Source organism: Epinephelus moara, chromosome 8 (assembly GCF_006386435.1).
Source record: "Epinephelus moara isolate mb chromosome 8, YSFRI_EMoa_1.0, whole genome shotgun sequence".
Lineage (NCBI taxonomy): Eukaryota > Metazoa > Chordata > Actinopteri > Perciformes > Serranidae > Epinephelus > Epinephelus moara.
The window spans coordinates 45,480,558-45,497,447 of NC_065513.1; the positions used below are offsets into that span (position 1 = coordinate 45,480,558).

Sequence of the window (16,890 nt, forward strand, 5' to 3'; positions counted from 1 at the left end):
CATTACTGATTGACACAGTGTGATCATGTACAGATTTATTGATGCCAGCAGACTCACCGGGACACAGAGACACCACGACTGTCTGGACTCTAGTCACTTTACAACATACAGAGTAATGAGGAGGATGACGAGGATGAAGATGAACCCTCTGTAATTATCACATGTACAAACTGGTGTCGATGGAGCTCTGTGATGTCAGCACACGTCTTCTTCTCCTGTTCTTCATGTCGCAGCTCCCTGGAGTCGGTCGTCGTCATCTGTGGCACTGAGTTAAACCTCACTGAGAGCTCGACTGCAGACGATGACGATGACGATGGCGGCGACCGTCCAAAGCTCCAGAGTTTAACGTTAAAGTCTCATAACGTTACAAACACGTCTGTCATGAGTCGAGTGACCTTCACATCAGGTGTCTCAAATGTACAGAGGCCCATTCAAACAACAAAAATCCTGTTTATCATCATAACGAGAAACTTTATCAAAATGATGAGTTCATATCTTTAAATAAAGATCCTAACATTTTTATTTTAAGAGCTTTGTTTTAGAGATAATTCATTATCACAAAAAAAAACAAAACGTCCCCATTATTTTGAGAAAGTTTCTCATTAATTTGAGAAACTTTGTTATTTTGAGACACTAAATCATTTTAGACACCAACTTATTATGATGACAAAAACTCTCATAATTTTTGGATACATATTATAAAAAAAAAAATTCTTCATAACTTTGAGAAAGTTTCTGATTATCTTGAGAAAATATCTCAAAATAAGAAACTAAATCATTATTTTAAGGACATTTTTCATTCATTTGAGAAAACTTACTTTGAGTAATTTTACTGACTCATTATTTCTAGATAAGTCTTTATTTTTAAATATGTAATTATGTTGATAAAGTTTCTTATTATGAGATGCCTATATAGTATAGTAGTATTTTTTGAGTTAGTAACTCATTATCTTTAGAAGGTTTCTCATCACAGTGACCAACAGGATCTGTGTTTCCATCACTTTGGCACAAACGAGCCTCCGTAGCTTTGATAAAATCCAGATGTGCTTTGATTCGCGGTGCGTTTACACTCAGCCACACGTTCAGTGAAACTCAACATGTTCGTTTCTCTCTGACTTTGTTTAAAGTTTATTTCTGTCTTTTTATAGAGATTTAAACTTTGTTTTAACGTCTTTGTGTCTCGTGTGTGAAACATTTTAAATCTGCTGTTCTACAAATAAACTCTTCAGTCAGTTGTTCCTCTGCGAGCGTCTGGCCTCACTCTGAGCAGTGACATCAAAACCGGCTGGCGACAGTTTGTACAGATCCTCTGACAGCAGCCATGTTGGAAATGTTAATCTGTGAACAGACGACCTGTCAGAGATCAAACTGATCAGATCCAAGCTGTGAACCTTCAGACTGCACCTGTAGTGTGGTGTGTGTGTGATCATATTCAGGACGTGATGTTTCAATGAAACATGAGGAAACGTGCGTCTTCACGTCTCTGTGATCGTCAGGATCATGTGACAGGATCCAGGTTTCTGATCCAGCAGCTCTGAGCTCATGTTTGTCGTCTCAAATCTCTGATTCACTGACGTCTCACTGCTTCTTTTAGCATTTACAAAGATCCGTCGTGACTGCTGACGTCTTCCTGCTGCTCTGTCTGATGCTTCATGTCTGCACGGCCTCATGAACAGAGGATGGACTGTGCTCGTGTGTCAGAGCGTCTCACCTCAGCTGGTGAACACAGCCACGCTCACAGTGACGCTGATTAATGTCGTCATTATAAATGAATGAACGATCAGAAACCTGGATCAGGTGTTCACGAGGCGCAGGATCCTGGTTTGTGTCAGAGATGAAACTGATCACAGCAGGGTGTTCGTACACGCGTGTGAACACACTCTGCGACTTTAAAGGAACATCCTGATGTTCCTTCGTGAGTTGTGTGTGAGCGTGACGGTCACATCGTGTTCATCAAAGCGTCAGAGCAGCTCGGCCTGTACCGACTCACATATTCAGATTTCACTGTGATTCGTCGTCCGTCTGGTCACGTCTGATCGGATCTGTCTTGGTTTTAACACGCTGCATCTAAACGTGTCGGCCTGCTGCTCTGCAGGGAGGGACGGCGGCAGGGTGAGTCTGCACGAAGAGTTCTGAATGCTGTATCGTAGGTTTCACCTCTCAACCATCTCATGGCTCAGAGATAAAACGTCTTCAAGAAACTCAAACACGTCCGGCTGCCTACGATGAAGCACTGAGAACTTCCCTGACTGGATGTCTGAGAATCTTCCAACACTGTATGAGAAGCTTTTCTTGTTACACGACGACAGTCGGCAACGTCAGGGTTCTCTGCTGCGAGTCGATGGTTACTGTGGTCGAACAAACACAGTAAAGAGCGATGACTGCAAACAAAACTTCAAAAACTCATACAAACTGACGTCACATGAGTGACACTGTTTGGATATCTGGGAAGTGACATTCAGAAACACACCATGAGCTGCTCACTGAAGGAGCCGCCAAAGAGACAGAAACTCTGAGATTTAAACTTAAATAAACTTCCTAACAAAATATTCCAAGGAGAACACCTCTTCTTCATCAGGAGTGTGGTGAGAGCAGTTTGACAGTAACGTGGACGACACTGAGGTGAAACACTGAACTCCTTTTTTTTTTTAATCAAAAACAGTGAAAAGACAAATCAACATTTTCTGATTTCAACGTCTCAGATTTTCTGTTTAGTCACTTTGAGTTTTGGACCGTCGCTCGGACAGAACGAGACTTCTGAACACGTCACAGTGAACTCTGGGAAACTTTGTTTAATTTCAGAGGCTAAATAGTTGCTGGTTATTTTTCTGTCAGCAGTCCGAACATTTTAGTTTTAGACTGAACACAAGATCTAGAAACACTGAAACGTGATGATTTCCTTCCTGACGCTGTGACTGAACCAATCAGACGTCCTGAAACTGATCAGGTGATTTAAAACAGATGAACTGTTGTTCTACTAACATATACTTCGGTCCCTCCAGGATTCTGTGAGCTGTTTTTAGGGTTGTTGCGGCCTGACATGTCTCATTTGTCAGCTTTTCTAAAACAAAATAAAAATTGTGAAGCATCCGCGCTGCCGCCATCAGACGCTGATATTTGGTTAAATTTAGGTTGTCACGTCACGTGACCAAAGTTCAAGGTCAGGATGACGTCTGCTTCCAACATCAGTTTGACATAGAATACTAACAGCAGATGACGTTGATATTTTGTTGGTTTCAGGTCTTGTTGTAACCAAAATCCAACATCTTCCAAACGTCTACGATGTCCAGACGTAGAATAACGAGATTTAGTCGAGAGGTGCTGAGAACAAAACATCATATTGTTAACATCCACGCAACGTGAAATATGAACGTTTTCAAGATCTGTGCGACGTTAGAGTCCAACGCCTCTCTAATTTTATATTGATGTCTGGTGGCAGCTGGGATGTTGTGATGTTTATGGGCGTGTTTTGCAATAAAAATTGTGAGGTCAAGCTGGACTCTGTCTTTAAACACGTTAATAACTGTTTGGTAACGTTAGCTTTGTGATGCTAACAGTTAGCTCTGTCACTGAGGGGCTGAGCGAATCAATACGCTGCACGCAGCTCTGCAATAAAATCAGATTTGACCTGTTTTAAAGAGTCAAATCTGCAGTTGGACAAAATTAAGTCGCTCAGAATTCACAGCGATTGGCTGAAACTGTGATCACGACTTCCTTGAGGGACTGACTGTGACCATGTGACCTCACGCGTGAACAACATCAGAGGATCAGAGCAAAACGTCACCTTCTGATGAATCATCTGCAGTTCTGTTTAAAACTTTGAATCCTGGGAAATAAACTCATCATTCGTGGCTGAGTGTAAACGGCGTCAACCTTCACATCCTGTCTGTGAACACAGACGCTCCTTAAAGCTCGTCGTTTCAAACTCATTTGGACCAGAAACAAACATTCTGGATTTAATCGACCACACGTCACAGTCAGCTGTCGTCACGGCAGCCGCGTGGTCGTCGCCATCTTTAAATCGCCTGCAGCTTCCTGTGAGCAGCGCGGCCGTCGGCTCCGACAGGGAATGAAGGATGAAGCATCAAAATACAGTTTAAAGATAAAAAAACAATAAAATAAAGTTACCATCATCATCGTCACACATCAAAGAGTTTTCATATTTAAAAGATGATTTTTTTTCATATTGTCCACTCCATCCTGTGCAGACGGCGGCGGCCATGTTGGACCACCACTCGTGTTGGCGGTTGAGGAGAGAAAGAGTTCGTATGTTACAGTAAAGTTCTGTGTGTGTGTGTGTGTGTGTGTGTGTGTGTGTGTGTGTGTGTGTGTGTGTGTTCAGTTGTTCTCAAACAGCGACAGCAGGTCGTCGTTGTTGTTGTTTGGGAGGTCCGGAGGTCCGAGGTACGACAGCAACTCGTCCGGGTTGGTCAACTCCGGGAGCAACTGCAGCAACACACAGAGACGAGACGATGGAGACACAGAACCAGTGGAACCAGTTTAAAACACCAGTCAAACTCAAATTACCCATGATGCAACAGTGTAACGTGAGGTCTAATTACTGGTTTGTACTCACGTCCAGAGAAGGTTCAGGAACCTCCGATGACCCCCCGAGAGCGAAGGAGCTGTCGCCTTGGAGACGGGGATTCTGGTTGCTACGCTGCATCATCTGGTTGCCGCCCCCCATTTGGGAGTTGCCGTGGAGACCCTGCGACTGCTGCTGGGAGAGAGGAGCACCATGGGAAGTGGAGTCCAGACGGCCCGAGACTGACATCTGAGAGAGGAGAGAGGAAGGAAGGAAGGAAGGAAAGAGGAGTGAAGGGACAAAGGAAGGAAAGGAAGGAAGGAGGAGAGAGATAAAGTTAAAAAGAAGAGGAGGGACAAAAGGGAAGAGAAGAAGGATATTGAAGAGGAAGGAAGAAAAAGAGAGCAGGAAGGAAGGAGGAGAGGAGAGGAAGGTCAGAAGGAAAGGATCAGAGGAAGGAAGGAGGAGTGGAAGGAACAAAGGAAGGAGGAGAGGACAGAAAGAAAGAGGAGAGGAGGGAAGGAAAGGAGGAGAGAAAGGAAGAAAGGGAAGAGAGGAAGAAAATTGGAGAGGAGAGGTAGGAAGGTAGGAAGAGTGGAGGGAAGAAGAAGAGAGAAGGAAAGGAGGAGAGGAAGAAAAAAGGGGACAGAGAAAGGAACAAGGAGAGGAAGGAACACAGGAAAGAGAGGATTGGTAAAGGAAAAAGAGAGGAAGGAAGGAAGGAAGGAAGGAAGGAACAAAGTAAAGAGGAGAGGAAGGACAAAGGGAAATAGGAAGGAGGGAAATGAGAGGAAGAAAAGAGGAGGAGGATGAAAGGAGGGAGAGTGGAGAGGAAGGGAAGGGGAAGGAGAGGAGACAAGAAAAGACAACGAACAGAAAGGAGGTAGAGGAGGAGAACTGGTGAACCTTCTGTTCTGAACCAATAAAACATGACGATGATGAAGATGAAGGTGATGATGTCACTGTACCTGTCCAGCCAGCGGGTGAGGGGGGGGTTTGTCGGGGGTGAGGAGGGCGCTGGAGAGCTCAGACTGGTAGGAGAGGGGGGGGGGCCCGGGGGAGGAGAAGTCCCCCCCCACACCAGGAGTACCAGGACCACTGAAGTCTGAGAAGCCTGCAGACTGACTGCTGGGGTAGGACGGAGCTGAGGACACACGGATCAATACACCTGATCAGATACAGTCATCAGTCCTCTGATTGATCCATTCAGAGTTTGATCCTGATCGATCAATCGATCGTTTGTATCAATAAAGATTATTTGATCCTTCAACAGAGACATGAGCTCATTAAAGATTCATCAGCTCCTCCGTCAACAGGAAGATGACCTCACTGATTACTGATGGACACGCCCGATAATCAATCATTCAGTGGAGGTTAATGGACGGACGACTTGTTGTTGTTGTTGTTGTTTATGTTCCTGTAAAGTCTTTCTTTAAATCCATTAAACACTGTGACAGGAAACAACCTGAACACCAGCAAATAACAACAACTACGCACTGATAAAATATCAAGATAAATTATTATTAAAGAGACATTTTAAATTTGTTAATATTAATAACAATAATAATAATTTAAAAAAAACGTGACGTTACAACCTTTATTTATTTGTGTTTCATTAACTTTTCATCTTTTTATCACTTTATGTGTTCTGTGTTTTTATCTATTTGACCAACAGGTGTTTTTCTGCGCTGCAGATTTATAAAATCATTCTCAGATGAACACTGAATAAAACACACTGAATAAAACACAGTGTATAAAACACACTGAATAAAACACAGTGTATAAAACACACTGAATAAAACAGAGTGTATAAAACACACTGAATAAAACACAGTGTATAAAACACACTGAATAAAACAGAGTGTATAAAACACACTGTATAAAACACACTGAATAAAACACACTGTATAAAACACACTGTATAAAACACAGTGTATAAAAACATGTCAGACAAACAGTGTGTGACCTCATGTCTTCTTCTATCAGATATAAAGTGTAAACTTTAATGGCTGTGGCTCCCTCCACCCTGCGTACCTGGGCCTGGGTAGTCCGGTGTGTTGCTGTTATTGCTGCCCCCTGCAGATACGGGAGGGTAGGGCATTGGGGAGGAGGAGGAGGTGGTGGCCGAGGTGGGGGCGGGGCCTAGTGATGCGATCATCTCCATGACGCTGGGCAGGACCATGTGAGTCGGGCTGAGCGTCCGGCAGCGCTTCAACACGGGGCCGTCTGACTCCTCCTTCACGTGGATGTCGGGCTTCACAGGAACCGGCTTCCAGCTGCACACTGGGTCGATGGTGATCTCCTCGTACTCGGAGCTGAGGAGGAGGAGGAGGAGGAGGAGGAGGAGGAGGAGGAGGAGGAGAAGAAAGTGACAAGTCAACAATCACAAACATGAAGCAAACAGTTTGTTCCCTCAGTAACTGAGCGTCGTTTTCTTCCTCCAGGTTTCAGTTTATTATCTGACTGGGACCAACTAACTGGTTCCAAACTGGTTCCAGTCTGAGGCGCCCAGGTCACAGTCCTCACAGAGTGGGACGTCCCCACTGAGCTGCTCTTCACCTTGATTTTACAACTCAACTCATAAAGAGCAACATGTTGAAACGATTCATTTTAAAGGCAAAACTGTGCAAACAATCTGTTTTATATCACATGAACCTGAATCTCTTCCTGTTTGGGACTGTTGGTTGGAGAAAACAAGACATGACGACGCCACTTGAAGTTTCAAGAATGTTTGACACTTTACAGACATGATAAATTAAGTTTCAAGTTTTTTAATGTCATCTTCACATCAGAGAAATCATTGTTAGATCTCAGGCTGCTCAAACAATGCTCTGCATATATGAATAAAAAGAACATTACAGGTAAAAATGAGACATAAAATAGTGCAGAGGTCAGAAGATGTCTGAAAAAAACCCATAAAAATCAACAGTAAAGTAACGTTGATGTGATTCACTCTGCAGCAAAGTTACTTCAAATTAGACTCGCAGCAGAAGCCGACACATCGCTGACCTGAGACGATGTGTTGAGTTGAATCTTGTGGCAAATAAACTGATTTTACAGGCAGAGGAAGTCTTAAGATAAAGTCATATGTTGCACATTTCTACTTGACTAGTCCTGTAACGTTATCCCCACCACTCACAGTCGCCATCTTTCTCAGCTCAGTTTCCTGTTCCACCAGAAGAGACTGACCTCTGCTGGCTCATGATGTGCACTACATCACATCACCTCCACACATGATCTCTACATCAGTGTGTTAGGAGGAGGAGGAGGAGCATCATATTTTTCAAAGTATTGAAAATCACACCTTTGAGATTTCTAAGTGTCTAAGTACACCACCTGAGCCTCCTTCAAACAGTTAAAGTGCTTCAGATCATCAGAACACATCAAGATAAAGTCTGGAGTTAGAAATAAAGTTTCTTACTTCTGAACGTAGATGAGGATTCCCAGCATGTACTGATCCACCTCCAGACCTTCTAACAGAGCTGTTTTACTGCGCACACACACACACACACACACACACACACACACACACGGTTACAAGTTATAAAGGACATAAGAATTGTGTAGAAATACTCTGAACGTAGGGCTGGACGATGAGGAAAAACATAAGATCAATATTTATCCCAAAATATAACTTGATGATGTCGACAGTATGAAGAGTCCCTGTTAATGACTGGAGCCTGAAGGATTCTTTAGTTTAACTTTACAACATTTTTATTTAAATATAAACTAGAAGAACAGCATATATAATATACATGTTAGCTCGTCTTATAATAAATTCATGGTGTGGTCGCTGAGCTGGAACCTTTTCAGGTGTGTTTCCTGTCTTGGTCGGCACCGACTGACTGAATATCTTGCAGACCGTCTTACTCTGAGCTTTGGTGCGTCTGACCTCGGTATATGTGACGCAGTGTTTGTAGCTTTTCTGTCAACAGTCTCTAAACTTTAGACGATAACACCGGTTCACTTTCAGCACTTTGGCATAACAACGTATTCTCGTACAACAGTAAGTACGACATCCTATGAATCAGCGCCCCATGAATGACATTACGTGGGTTAGTTAGCAAAATAAAGTTTCGGAGGTTAGGGAAGGAAACATGGAGACGATGTACTTAAAAATGATTAACTCAAAGTCCGGTTCCGAACGCAGTCTCTTGGGGAAAGTCCTGCGCTTTGTGACCCGTCCACCACCTGATCCTGCCTCAGACCACTTCCTGCTTTATTCTTCAGTCCTGTCAGCACACTGGTCATGTGATCATAGCTTTCCAAAATACGTAGGTTATGTACGAATGACTGGTTCATGATTACGTGGTTCGTGTATGTACCAATTTTTGGTTCTTTTTGTAGGAAACGTACGAACAGTTCATGAGAACAGCCTCAACATAACGAGCTCTGTGGCTGTGAAACACACCAGGTGTGGATTCAGAGGAGACAGGAAGTTACTGCGAGCACAACGACCCGAAGACGCCACATTTCTGTAAGTTTGTGTTCCTCATGTTCAACATGTGTTTGATTAATCGATCACACTGTCTCACATTTGTTGCTCTGAGGGATCATGAGCTCTGTGATCACTGACTCCAGTAAAATATGTCCTAAAGTCTGTTTCACTGCCTTCGCTGCTGTCCACGTAGCCCCGCCCTCCTGCAGACAGGCAGCCAATCAGAGCAGAGAGAGAAGCAGCAGACAGACTGGCTGCTGCTTGTTGTGTTTATTTCCGATGTGTGACAGGCTGTTAGGTCTTTTTAATATCAGGAAAAGTTTATCATCGTTATCGACATAAAATTTACCCCGACCGCCTGTCGAGGTCGTTTTATGGTCCAGCCCTGACTGAGTGTGTTCGTGTGAGAGAGACGTACTTGCACACAGGACACCTCCATGTTCCTCTCTCACAGTTGAGCTGCAGGTACGACTCCAGATCAAAGCACTGCAGACAGACAGACAGACGGTCAGACGGTCAGACAGACAGACAGACAGACAGACAGACAGACAGACGGTCAGACGGTCAGACAGACAGACAGACAGACAGACAGACAGACAGACGGTCGGTCAGACAGACAGACAGACAGACAGACAGACAGACAGACAGAGTAATTGATCAGTGTTTTTTCATGTGCACTCTTTATGTTATTAAAGCTTATTGATTTTAATGTTTTTTCGGATTCTAGAAAAATGTGACAGTCTCTGGTAAAATCGGGGCTGGTGTTCCAACATCAGAGTGTGGAGCGTCCTGATTGGCTGTGGCCCTTTGACCTGTATATGTCTGCAGTCGTGACCTCTGGCGGGCAGCTGGATGCGGCGGAAAGTGATGGGACATTTCAGCGACACTCTGATGGCCGTCTGCTCCACGCCGTCCTCTCCGTTTAACCCGGGAGTCCCGGGGATCGAACCGCTGCTAAAGTTCCTCTTTACTGAGACACAGACGGAAATAATTTAAGTTAATATGAAAAATATCAGAGTCAAATACAGGAATGTGAAATATTTACAAAAGCTTGAGAATCAATCAACAACAGGCGACTCAGTGGATTCTAGTTGATCAGAGGCTGTGATGTCAGGTGGCGCCCCAACACATCTGGTGTCCTAGGTGAGCGTGGGGGGGCTCCCCTAACCCCTCCCCCTATGGATGACGGTGCCCTAAGCATTCACCTGTACTGCCTACACCACGGGCTGGTGGTGAGATAAATTAATGAGTCATTAAACTTACTCTTAGTGACACAATGCTCGGCAGGCAGCAGCCTCTTCTTCATCAGACCCTGAAGCACTGAACGGACCGACGGACGATGAACCAGCTGGAGGACAAACAGGTGAGACTGCACAGAGACACAGACAGGTATGTTAAAATAACCACGTGTGAACATCTTTGTATGTATAACATATGATGTGTGTGTGTGCGTGCGTGCGTGCATGTGCATGTGTGTGTGTGTGTGTGTGTGTGTGTGTGAGCTCTTACGCAGCAGCAGGCGGTGACGGTGATCTGGATGGTGTTCCTGCCCGGCTGACACACCTGCTTCAGGTACAAAGGCTTGTGGGAAGTTTTGTTGTCGCCTCGTTCGATGGTGAGAGGAGTCGCGTTCACGCTCACCTGAGGAGGAGCAGGAGGAGGAGGAGGAGCAGGAGGAGATAAGAGGAGTTAAATAAAGACAGAACACAAAGACAGCTCTGCAGATGGACCTCATATTAACCCCGCCTCCAGAAAGTGTCACTTCTTGTGTCAGATATATTTTCTGATTCTCAGTGTCTCTACAAAGTGTCAGAAACACCTTCAGTTGATTCCTGAGATTATTTTTATCTTTGGGACTAAAGGATAATGTTCTTCATCAGATCTGACACCACCTCTGTCACCATCGTTTGTTTGATGCCAGTTTATTTGTCTTTATCTTGAATTTCAAAGTGACGCCTCGTTTCCATTTACGTCTGTGACTGGTGTCTGTAGATCCATAAATATACAGATGATGCCTCTGTCATTTCTTTATGGACAGAAACCTGATAGAAACTACCAGCAGCCGTGGGGGAGGGGCTTATTTAGTCTGCTTGTGGAATATTGGCTTTGAACATAACCGAGACAGAAACAGGACCAATACTGCAACGAATGAATAAAGATGTTGACCTGCCAGGTGCACGTCACGATATGGAAAATATTTAATTAAAAATACAAATGAACGTAGCTAAGCTAAGCTAAGCTAAGCTAACACACGGTCATACGATCTCTCCGAAAACTGCCGTAAAAGTTGAAGGGAGGATCTTCACAGGCACATCAGATATCAGACAGATTCCCATGATGAGGAATGACTGAACTTCCTGTTGACTCGTCTCCGTACACAAGTGGAAATGAGGTGTGAATCATATTTCATCAACATTCTGGTTCTGTTTGTTTTCAACAACTGTGTTATTATTTCATTGTTCTTATTTAATTCTGATTTATTTTCCTGTTTTAGCAGAAAGTAAAAGTTTCATAACAGTGATCACATTAAAATATATTCCATAAAAACATCATTTCTGAAACAAAAAATAAAAAAAGAAATAAAGTGTCGAGACAAAAGACGAAGAAGACGAAGAGGAGGAGGAGGAGGAGGTACCTGGACGGAGGCGGGCCAGTTAGTGTTCATCTGTCGATCTTCGTGGTGGTAACACTTAAACTGGAGCTCCAGATCCGGTCTGACACACACACACACACACACACACAGCTCCAGATCCGGTCTGACACACACACACACACACACACACAGTTATTGATCATCGTGTGTTCACACCAGACTTGAGTGAGTTACAGTTAGTAAATGTAAAGATGTCATTAGTGCACAAATTAAGATGCACGAGTGAAGTGAGCAGCGTGATCGTGTCACATGCTTCTTCACAAGAGTGAACTGAGTGAACAATTCGCACCACGTGTGTGTGTGAGGCACAAAAACACAAAATATTCCAGTGTTCAAAGTCTCACAGGAACACACTGCGCTGACAGCCTGACATCGACCGACTGACTGTCAGCTTGGTTTGTCAGGGCCCTGTGTGTGTGTGTGTGTGTGTGTGTGTGTGTGTGTGTGTGTGTGTGTGTTCACCTCATGATGAGTGTTTTGTAGACAGAGTCTCTCAGCTGGAAGACGTGGTTGCTGACCGCCAGGTTGTGCTCTAATCTGAAGGGCTCCAGGACCACGCCGTCACGCACTGGGAAGGTCAGCCGCAGGTCATCGCTGGGGTTACCTGTAAACAGGAAGTCGACACGGTCAGATCTGATGTAGTGCACCATACAGTCAGATTAATATTTCATCTTTCAAACTGATTAAAATGTGTGAAGATTGACGGCAGAGAGCGAGACAGGAAACAGATACAGAAAATATCTAAATATTAAATACGACAAAGTGAAGACCTAACGACCAAACACATGACATCATCTTTAATGTGATTATTCTTCTGACAATAACCTGCTGTGTGTTTGTTTATGTGTGTATATTCATACCTGTGGGAGGCGGCGGCGGCAGTCCGCCCATGTTGGGTTTGATGTCAGGCAGGAAAGAGGAGGGCGGCGGCTTGACGTCACTGTTGCCGGGCGACATGTAGGGCGGGGCCATGGAGCTGCTGGGGGTGATGGGAGGGGTCGGGTTTCCAGGAACAGGCGAGGAGGGGTAACCTGGCAACCCTCGACCAGGCTGAGAGGAAGAGGAAGAGGAAGAGGAAGATGATTATCGTCACTGTTACAGACACCAGAACCGTCGGAGCAGGAAATATTTTCATTATCTATCCAAAGGTCGTTTATGTGAACATGAAGAGTCATGTTAACCCTCTGAAACCCGAGCCATTTCCTCAGAGGGAGGAGTCAGCTGTTTTTATGGCCTCTTATAAAACTGTCTGACAACTTTACATAAACTGTGTCACTGTGAAGATCATCATCACATGATCAGGACCCATGGCGTCAGAGTGATTTTCAAACTGAGATCAGAGAGTTCAGGTCTACAGATTTAATGTTAGTGGTTCCACCTCATGTTCACCGCCATCAGAGTCATTATCCACACATGCTACACAGCACGGCCCGCCACTCTGTAACATGGACGTGTAATAGATTACCATGAGTCAGAAATGACTGTAATAATATGTATAAACCCTCTGAGATCAATCAGCTGATTTCAAAGCTGATTTCAATAATTGATGCATCAACATGTGGGCGGAGCTTAATGTCAGTTCACGTGGAGCTAATTTTAAAACTTATTTATAAACTTAGTTTAATCTCATTAAAGTAGAGCTGCAACGATCGGTCATTTAATCTGATGTGAAAACTGCTCACACACACACACACACACACACACACACACACAGAGTCAGACTCACCCCAGACGGCTGGTTGAAGGAGTTGTAGACTCCACCGGCGCCCCCCGTTGTCAGAGCGTTCAAACTTCCACCCTGACCGTTAAACTGCTCCTGCTGCACCAACACACAAACAACAACATGTTTATGTTTAAATATACAACACACAGACACACACAGACACACACAGACACACAGACACACAGACACAGACACAGACACAGACACAGACACAGACACACACACACACACAGGAAGCAGCCTCCCGATGCTGACTGACTGTAACTCCTCACCTTGTAGTACTGTGAGTTGGGGGGTCCAGAGGGGGGGTACTGTGGGAGGGGCATCTTATGGGTCTGATAGGAGGGGGAGGAGCCTGATCGCTGGGGGGCGGGACCTGGACCACCAGGACCTGCAGGTACACAGACAGAAAAGATCCTGAAACACCGACCAACACACCCTAAGCGAGGCTAACAGTTTCCCCCTGCTTCCAGTCTTTGTGCTAAACTAGGCTAACAGTTTCCCTCTGCCTCCAGTCTTTGTGCTAAGCTAGGCTGACAGTTTCCCCCTGCTTCCAGTCTTTGTGCTAAACTAGGCTAACAGTTTCCCTCTGCCTCTAGTGTTTGTGCTAAGCTAGGCTAACAGTTTCCCCCTGCTTCCAGTCTTTGTGCTAAGCTAGGCTAACAGTTTCCCTCTGCCTCCAGTCTTTGTGCTAAGCTAGGCTAACAGTTTCCCCCTGCTTCCAGTCTTTGTGCTAAGCTAGGCTAACAGTTTCCCTCTGCCTTCAGTCTTTGTGCTAAGCTAGGCTAACAGTTTCCCTCTGCCTCCAGTCTTTGTGCTAAGCTAAGGGAACTTTAACAGAATGACAGGTGATGACATCAGTGACAGTGTCCGAGGAGTCAAATCAAACTATAACCCATCAAATCTCTGTTGTTTCACCTCTGACTCAAAACAATCCTTCCATCACATTATAAACACATTAATCAGTGTTAACGGATGTTTTTTTATCTTAAAAAAAAAAAATCCAAAATATACATATCGATAAAACATCTTGATATGAACCAAACAAAACACAGCAGTTTTGTCAGCAGCTGTTAAACCTGCAGTAACATTAATGCTACCTGCAGCTTCTCACCTGGATGATACTGCATGTTGGGGCCGGCGTACGGACCGGGGCCGCCGTGACCGCCTCCGCCTGACCCTGGGATTGAACCACCGGCGCCACCAGGACCTGACATCACGTTCACACTGGGACCGACGGGAACGCCGTACTGCTGAGACATTCCTGGGAAAGACTGAGGAACAAAAGGAAGAATGTGAAATGACTTGTATATTAATTTACATCATTTTAATCATTGAAATAATAATAATAATAATGATGAATTATTTATTTATTTTATTGTTATTATTTTAAATTGCATTAGGTACTTTTGTTTTAAATCATTTTTTTCTATTTATTTATAACTTTTTAATGTTGATAAAGATTCATATAGACAGTTACTAGTAGTATTGTTATTTTCTAAGCAGAGAAAATGTTTTGTATTTTCATTTCACAAAAAATATTAAAACTAATATTATTTTATAGATCTGTATTTTTTTCATGACTCCAATAAATACAATAAAAAGAACCATCAGAGATTTAAATTCTGATAAAAATCCGACATGATCTCAAACAAATAAACTCTTAACTATATAAAAGTCTAATGTAATCCCATTAAATGTAATCAGATTACACCAGGTTTAATCTGATTACTGTGGACTCTGATTGAACCTCCTCACCTCAGAGTTGTAGGGCCGTTTGAGGCCCTGTGGCGGCCTCAGGTGGCCCTGCTGTGGTCCAGGGCCGTAGTTTGGGTGCTGAGGGACCCTCTGGGGGCCGCCACCAGGGCCGTACATGGGGCCCATTGAGGGGGGACCCCTGGTGGGTCCAGGCCCGGGGCCCATACCTCCAGGAGCCATGCCAGGGGGGCCACGGGGGCCAGAGTGGGCCATGAACTGGTTGTTGTAGGCCGGACCTCCCAACTGATTCACACAACAAACAAATAATAACAACATGTTTATTCTGTACACGATTACATCATCTGTTTTTACACACACTCACTACAGCACCAAATGTGGATCAATCCGCTGCTGAAAATAGTCCCTGACAGGTGAACTATTCTCTCCTGTGTGTTTGTTCTGAGGGAAAATACTGATCAGTATCAGCAGGAACCAAAGAGCTCGGAGCGGAGACACAGACAGGAAGTGAGACGGTACTGAGGGACGGACTGACGTCACATCATCAGACTCATTTATGTGGACGTACGGATCCTGTGTCGTTACACGTAGAGACGCTCCAACATGACCTCCGGCTCAGGTCGCAGGAACATGAATAATTAAAATAACCATGATGACACCTGAAGTCTCCAGCAGAGGGAGCACTAACTCCCTCCTCCTCCTCCTCCTCCTCCTCCTCCTTACCTGTCCATAGTTCATTTCCTGGTTTTGTTTCTCCTGGATGGCGGCGACAGTTGCCGTGGCCGTGGCGGTTGCCGTGGCAGCGGCAGCAGCGACGGCGGCGGCTGCAGCGGCCTGAGTGAAGTCAGCTGAACCTCTGGAGCCGCCGGGGTTTGATGGGTAACTGAAGACAGAGAGAGAGGAGGGTCAGTTTCAGATTTTAATCACTTTGTTTTATTTTCTGCACAGTAACAATGTGACGTGGTGTTTTTATATGATGATAGAAAATACTAAAATTATTTGATTTCATTATTGATTTATTATTTATGAGAAGTAGCCTGTGATAAAGTTTAGTCTACATACAGTCAAAACAATATTCTGTATCTTTATTTATCATAAGCTCTCTGATATTTTGTCCCTCAGCAGAACAATTCTTCATGTTGAGAAACTGACAGAACTCAATTTACTACTACTACTACCATGTGATGAACTTAAATGACAAAAAGCCTCTTTTTATACTTGGAAATAACTCGATTTAATTTATCTTTAGTTTGAAGCATAAAATGTTCTCAGGAATTTTCTCAAGGAGTTCCACTTCTGTTCATTTTTAGGAATTATTGCAAACTACGAGGCTGTTAGATAAAGTTTTACAAACTTATTTTAACCTGTCACTCACAAAACTAAACAAAAACACCAATCCTAAAAAAAAAAACCCCACAAAAAAACCAAAACAAAATAAACAAAAAAAACACAAATATAATAATCAAAAATAAAACAAGAATTTTAAAAAGGGAAAAAATCACCATAAACAAAATAAACAAACAAAAAAGAAACATATTTAAAAATACCCACAATAAATACACTACACCACAAAAAAAACTCCCCAAAGACCAACAAATAAAAATCACAAAAAAACAAAAGAAACACACAAACAAAAACCAAATAAATATATATATCTATATATATATATATATATATATGTATAGATATATATATATATACAATAATAATAATAATAATAAACACACCGATTACACGCCACTCAGCAACAGTTACTATACTAGATGTTTATCAGATAGTGCTGTCGCAAAATTTAAGGAAAAGATTACTCCGTCGTTAAATTCAATACCAAGTCC

At 43.6% G+C, this 16,890-nt stretch overlaps 1 protein-coding gene across 2 annotated transcripts in view; it reads right to left on the reverse strand.

Moving 5' to 3' along the window:
• Nucleotides 1–3,038: 3,038 nt before the first annotated feature.
• Nucleotides 3,039–16,890, reverse strand: part of LOC126394091 (zinc finger MIZ domain-containing protein 2-like) — a 27,342-nt gene continuing 13,490 nt past the window's right edge. For both annotated transcript variants that reach the window (XM_050050697.1, XM_050050698.1), the window contains exons 5-21: nt 15,779–15,938; nt 15,098–15,340; nt 14,454–14,613; nt 13,612–13,730; nt 13,343–13,435; nt 12,477–12,666; nt 12,079–12,220; nt 11,599–11,677; nt 10,473–10,604; nt 10,227–10,332; nt 9,776–9,933; nt 9,382–9,449; nt 7,947–8,015; nt 6,560–6,840; nt 5,494–5,669; nt 4,577–4,774; nt 3,039–4,446 (exon numbers count right to left, since the gene is read on the reverse strand). In XM_050050697.1, the coding sequence (XP_049906654.1) occupies nt 4,339–4,446; nt 4,577–4,774; nt 5,494–5,669; nt 6,560–6,840; nt 7,947–8,015; nt 9,382–9,449; nt 9,776–9,933; nt 10,227–10,332; nt 10,473–10,604; nt 11,599–11,677; nt 12,079–12,220; nt 12,477–12,666; nt 13,343–13,435; nt 13,612–13,730; nt 14,454–14,613; nt 15,098–15,340; nt 15,779–15,938 (2,482 nt within the window). In that variant the 3' untranslated portion in view covers nt 3,039–4,338. The remainder of the gene's footprint in view (nt 4,447–4,576; nt 4,775–5,493; nt 5,670–6,559; nt 6,841–7,946; nt 8,016–9,381; nt 9,450–9,775; nt 9,934–10,226; nt 10,333–10,472; nt 10,605–11,598; nt 11,678–12,078; nt 12,221–12,476; nt 12,667–13,342; nt 13,436–13,611; nt 13,731–14,453; nt 14,614–15,097; nt 15,341–15,778; nt 15,939–16,890) is intronic.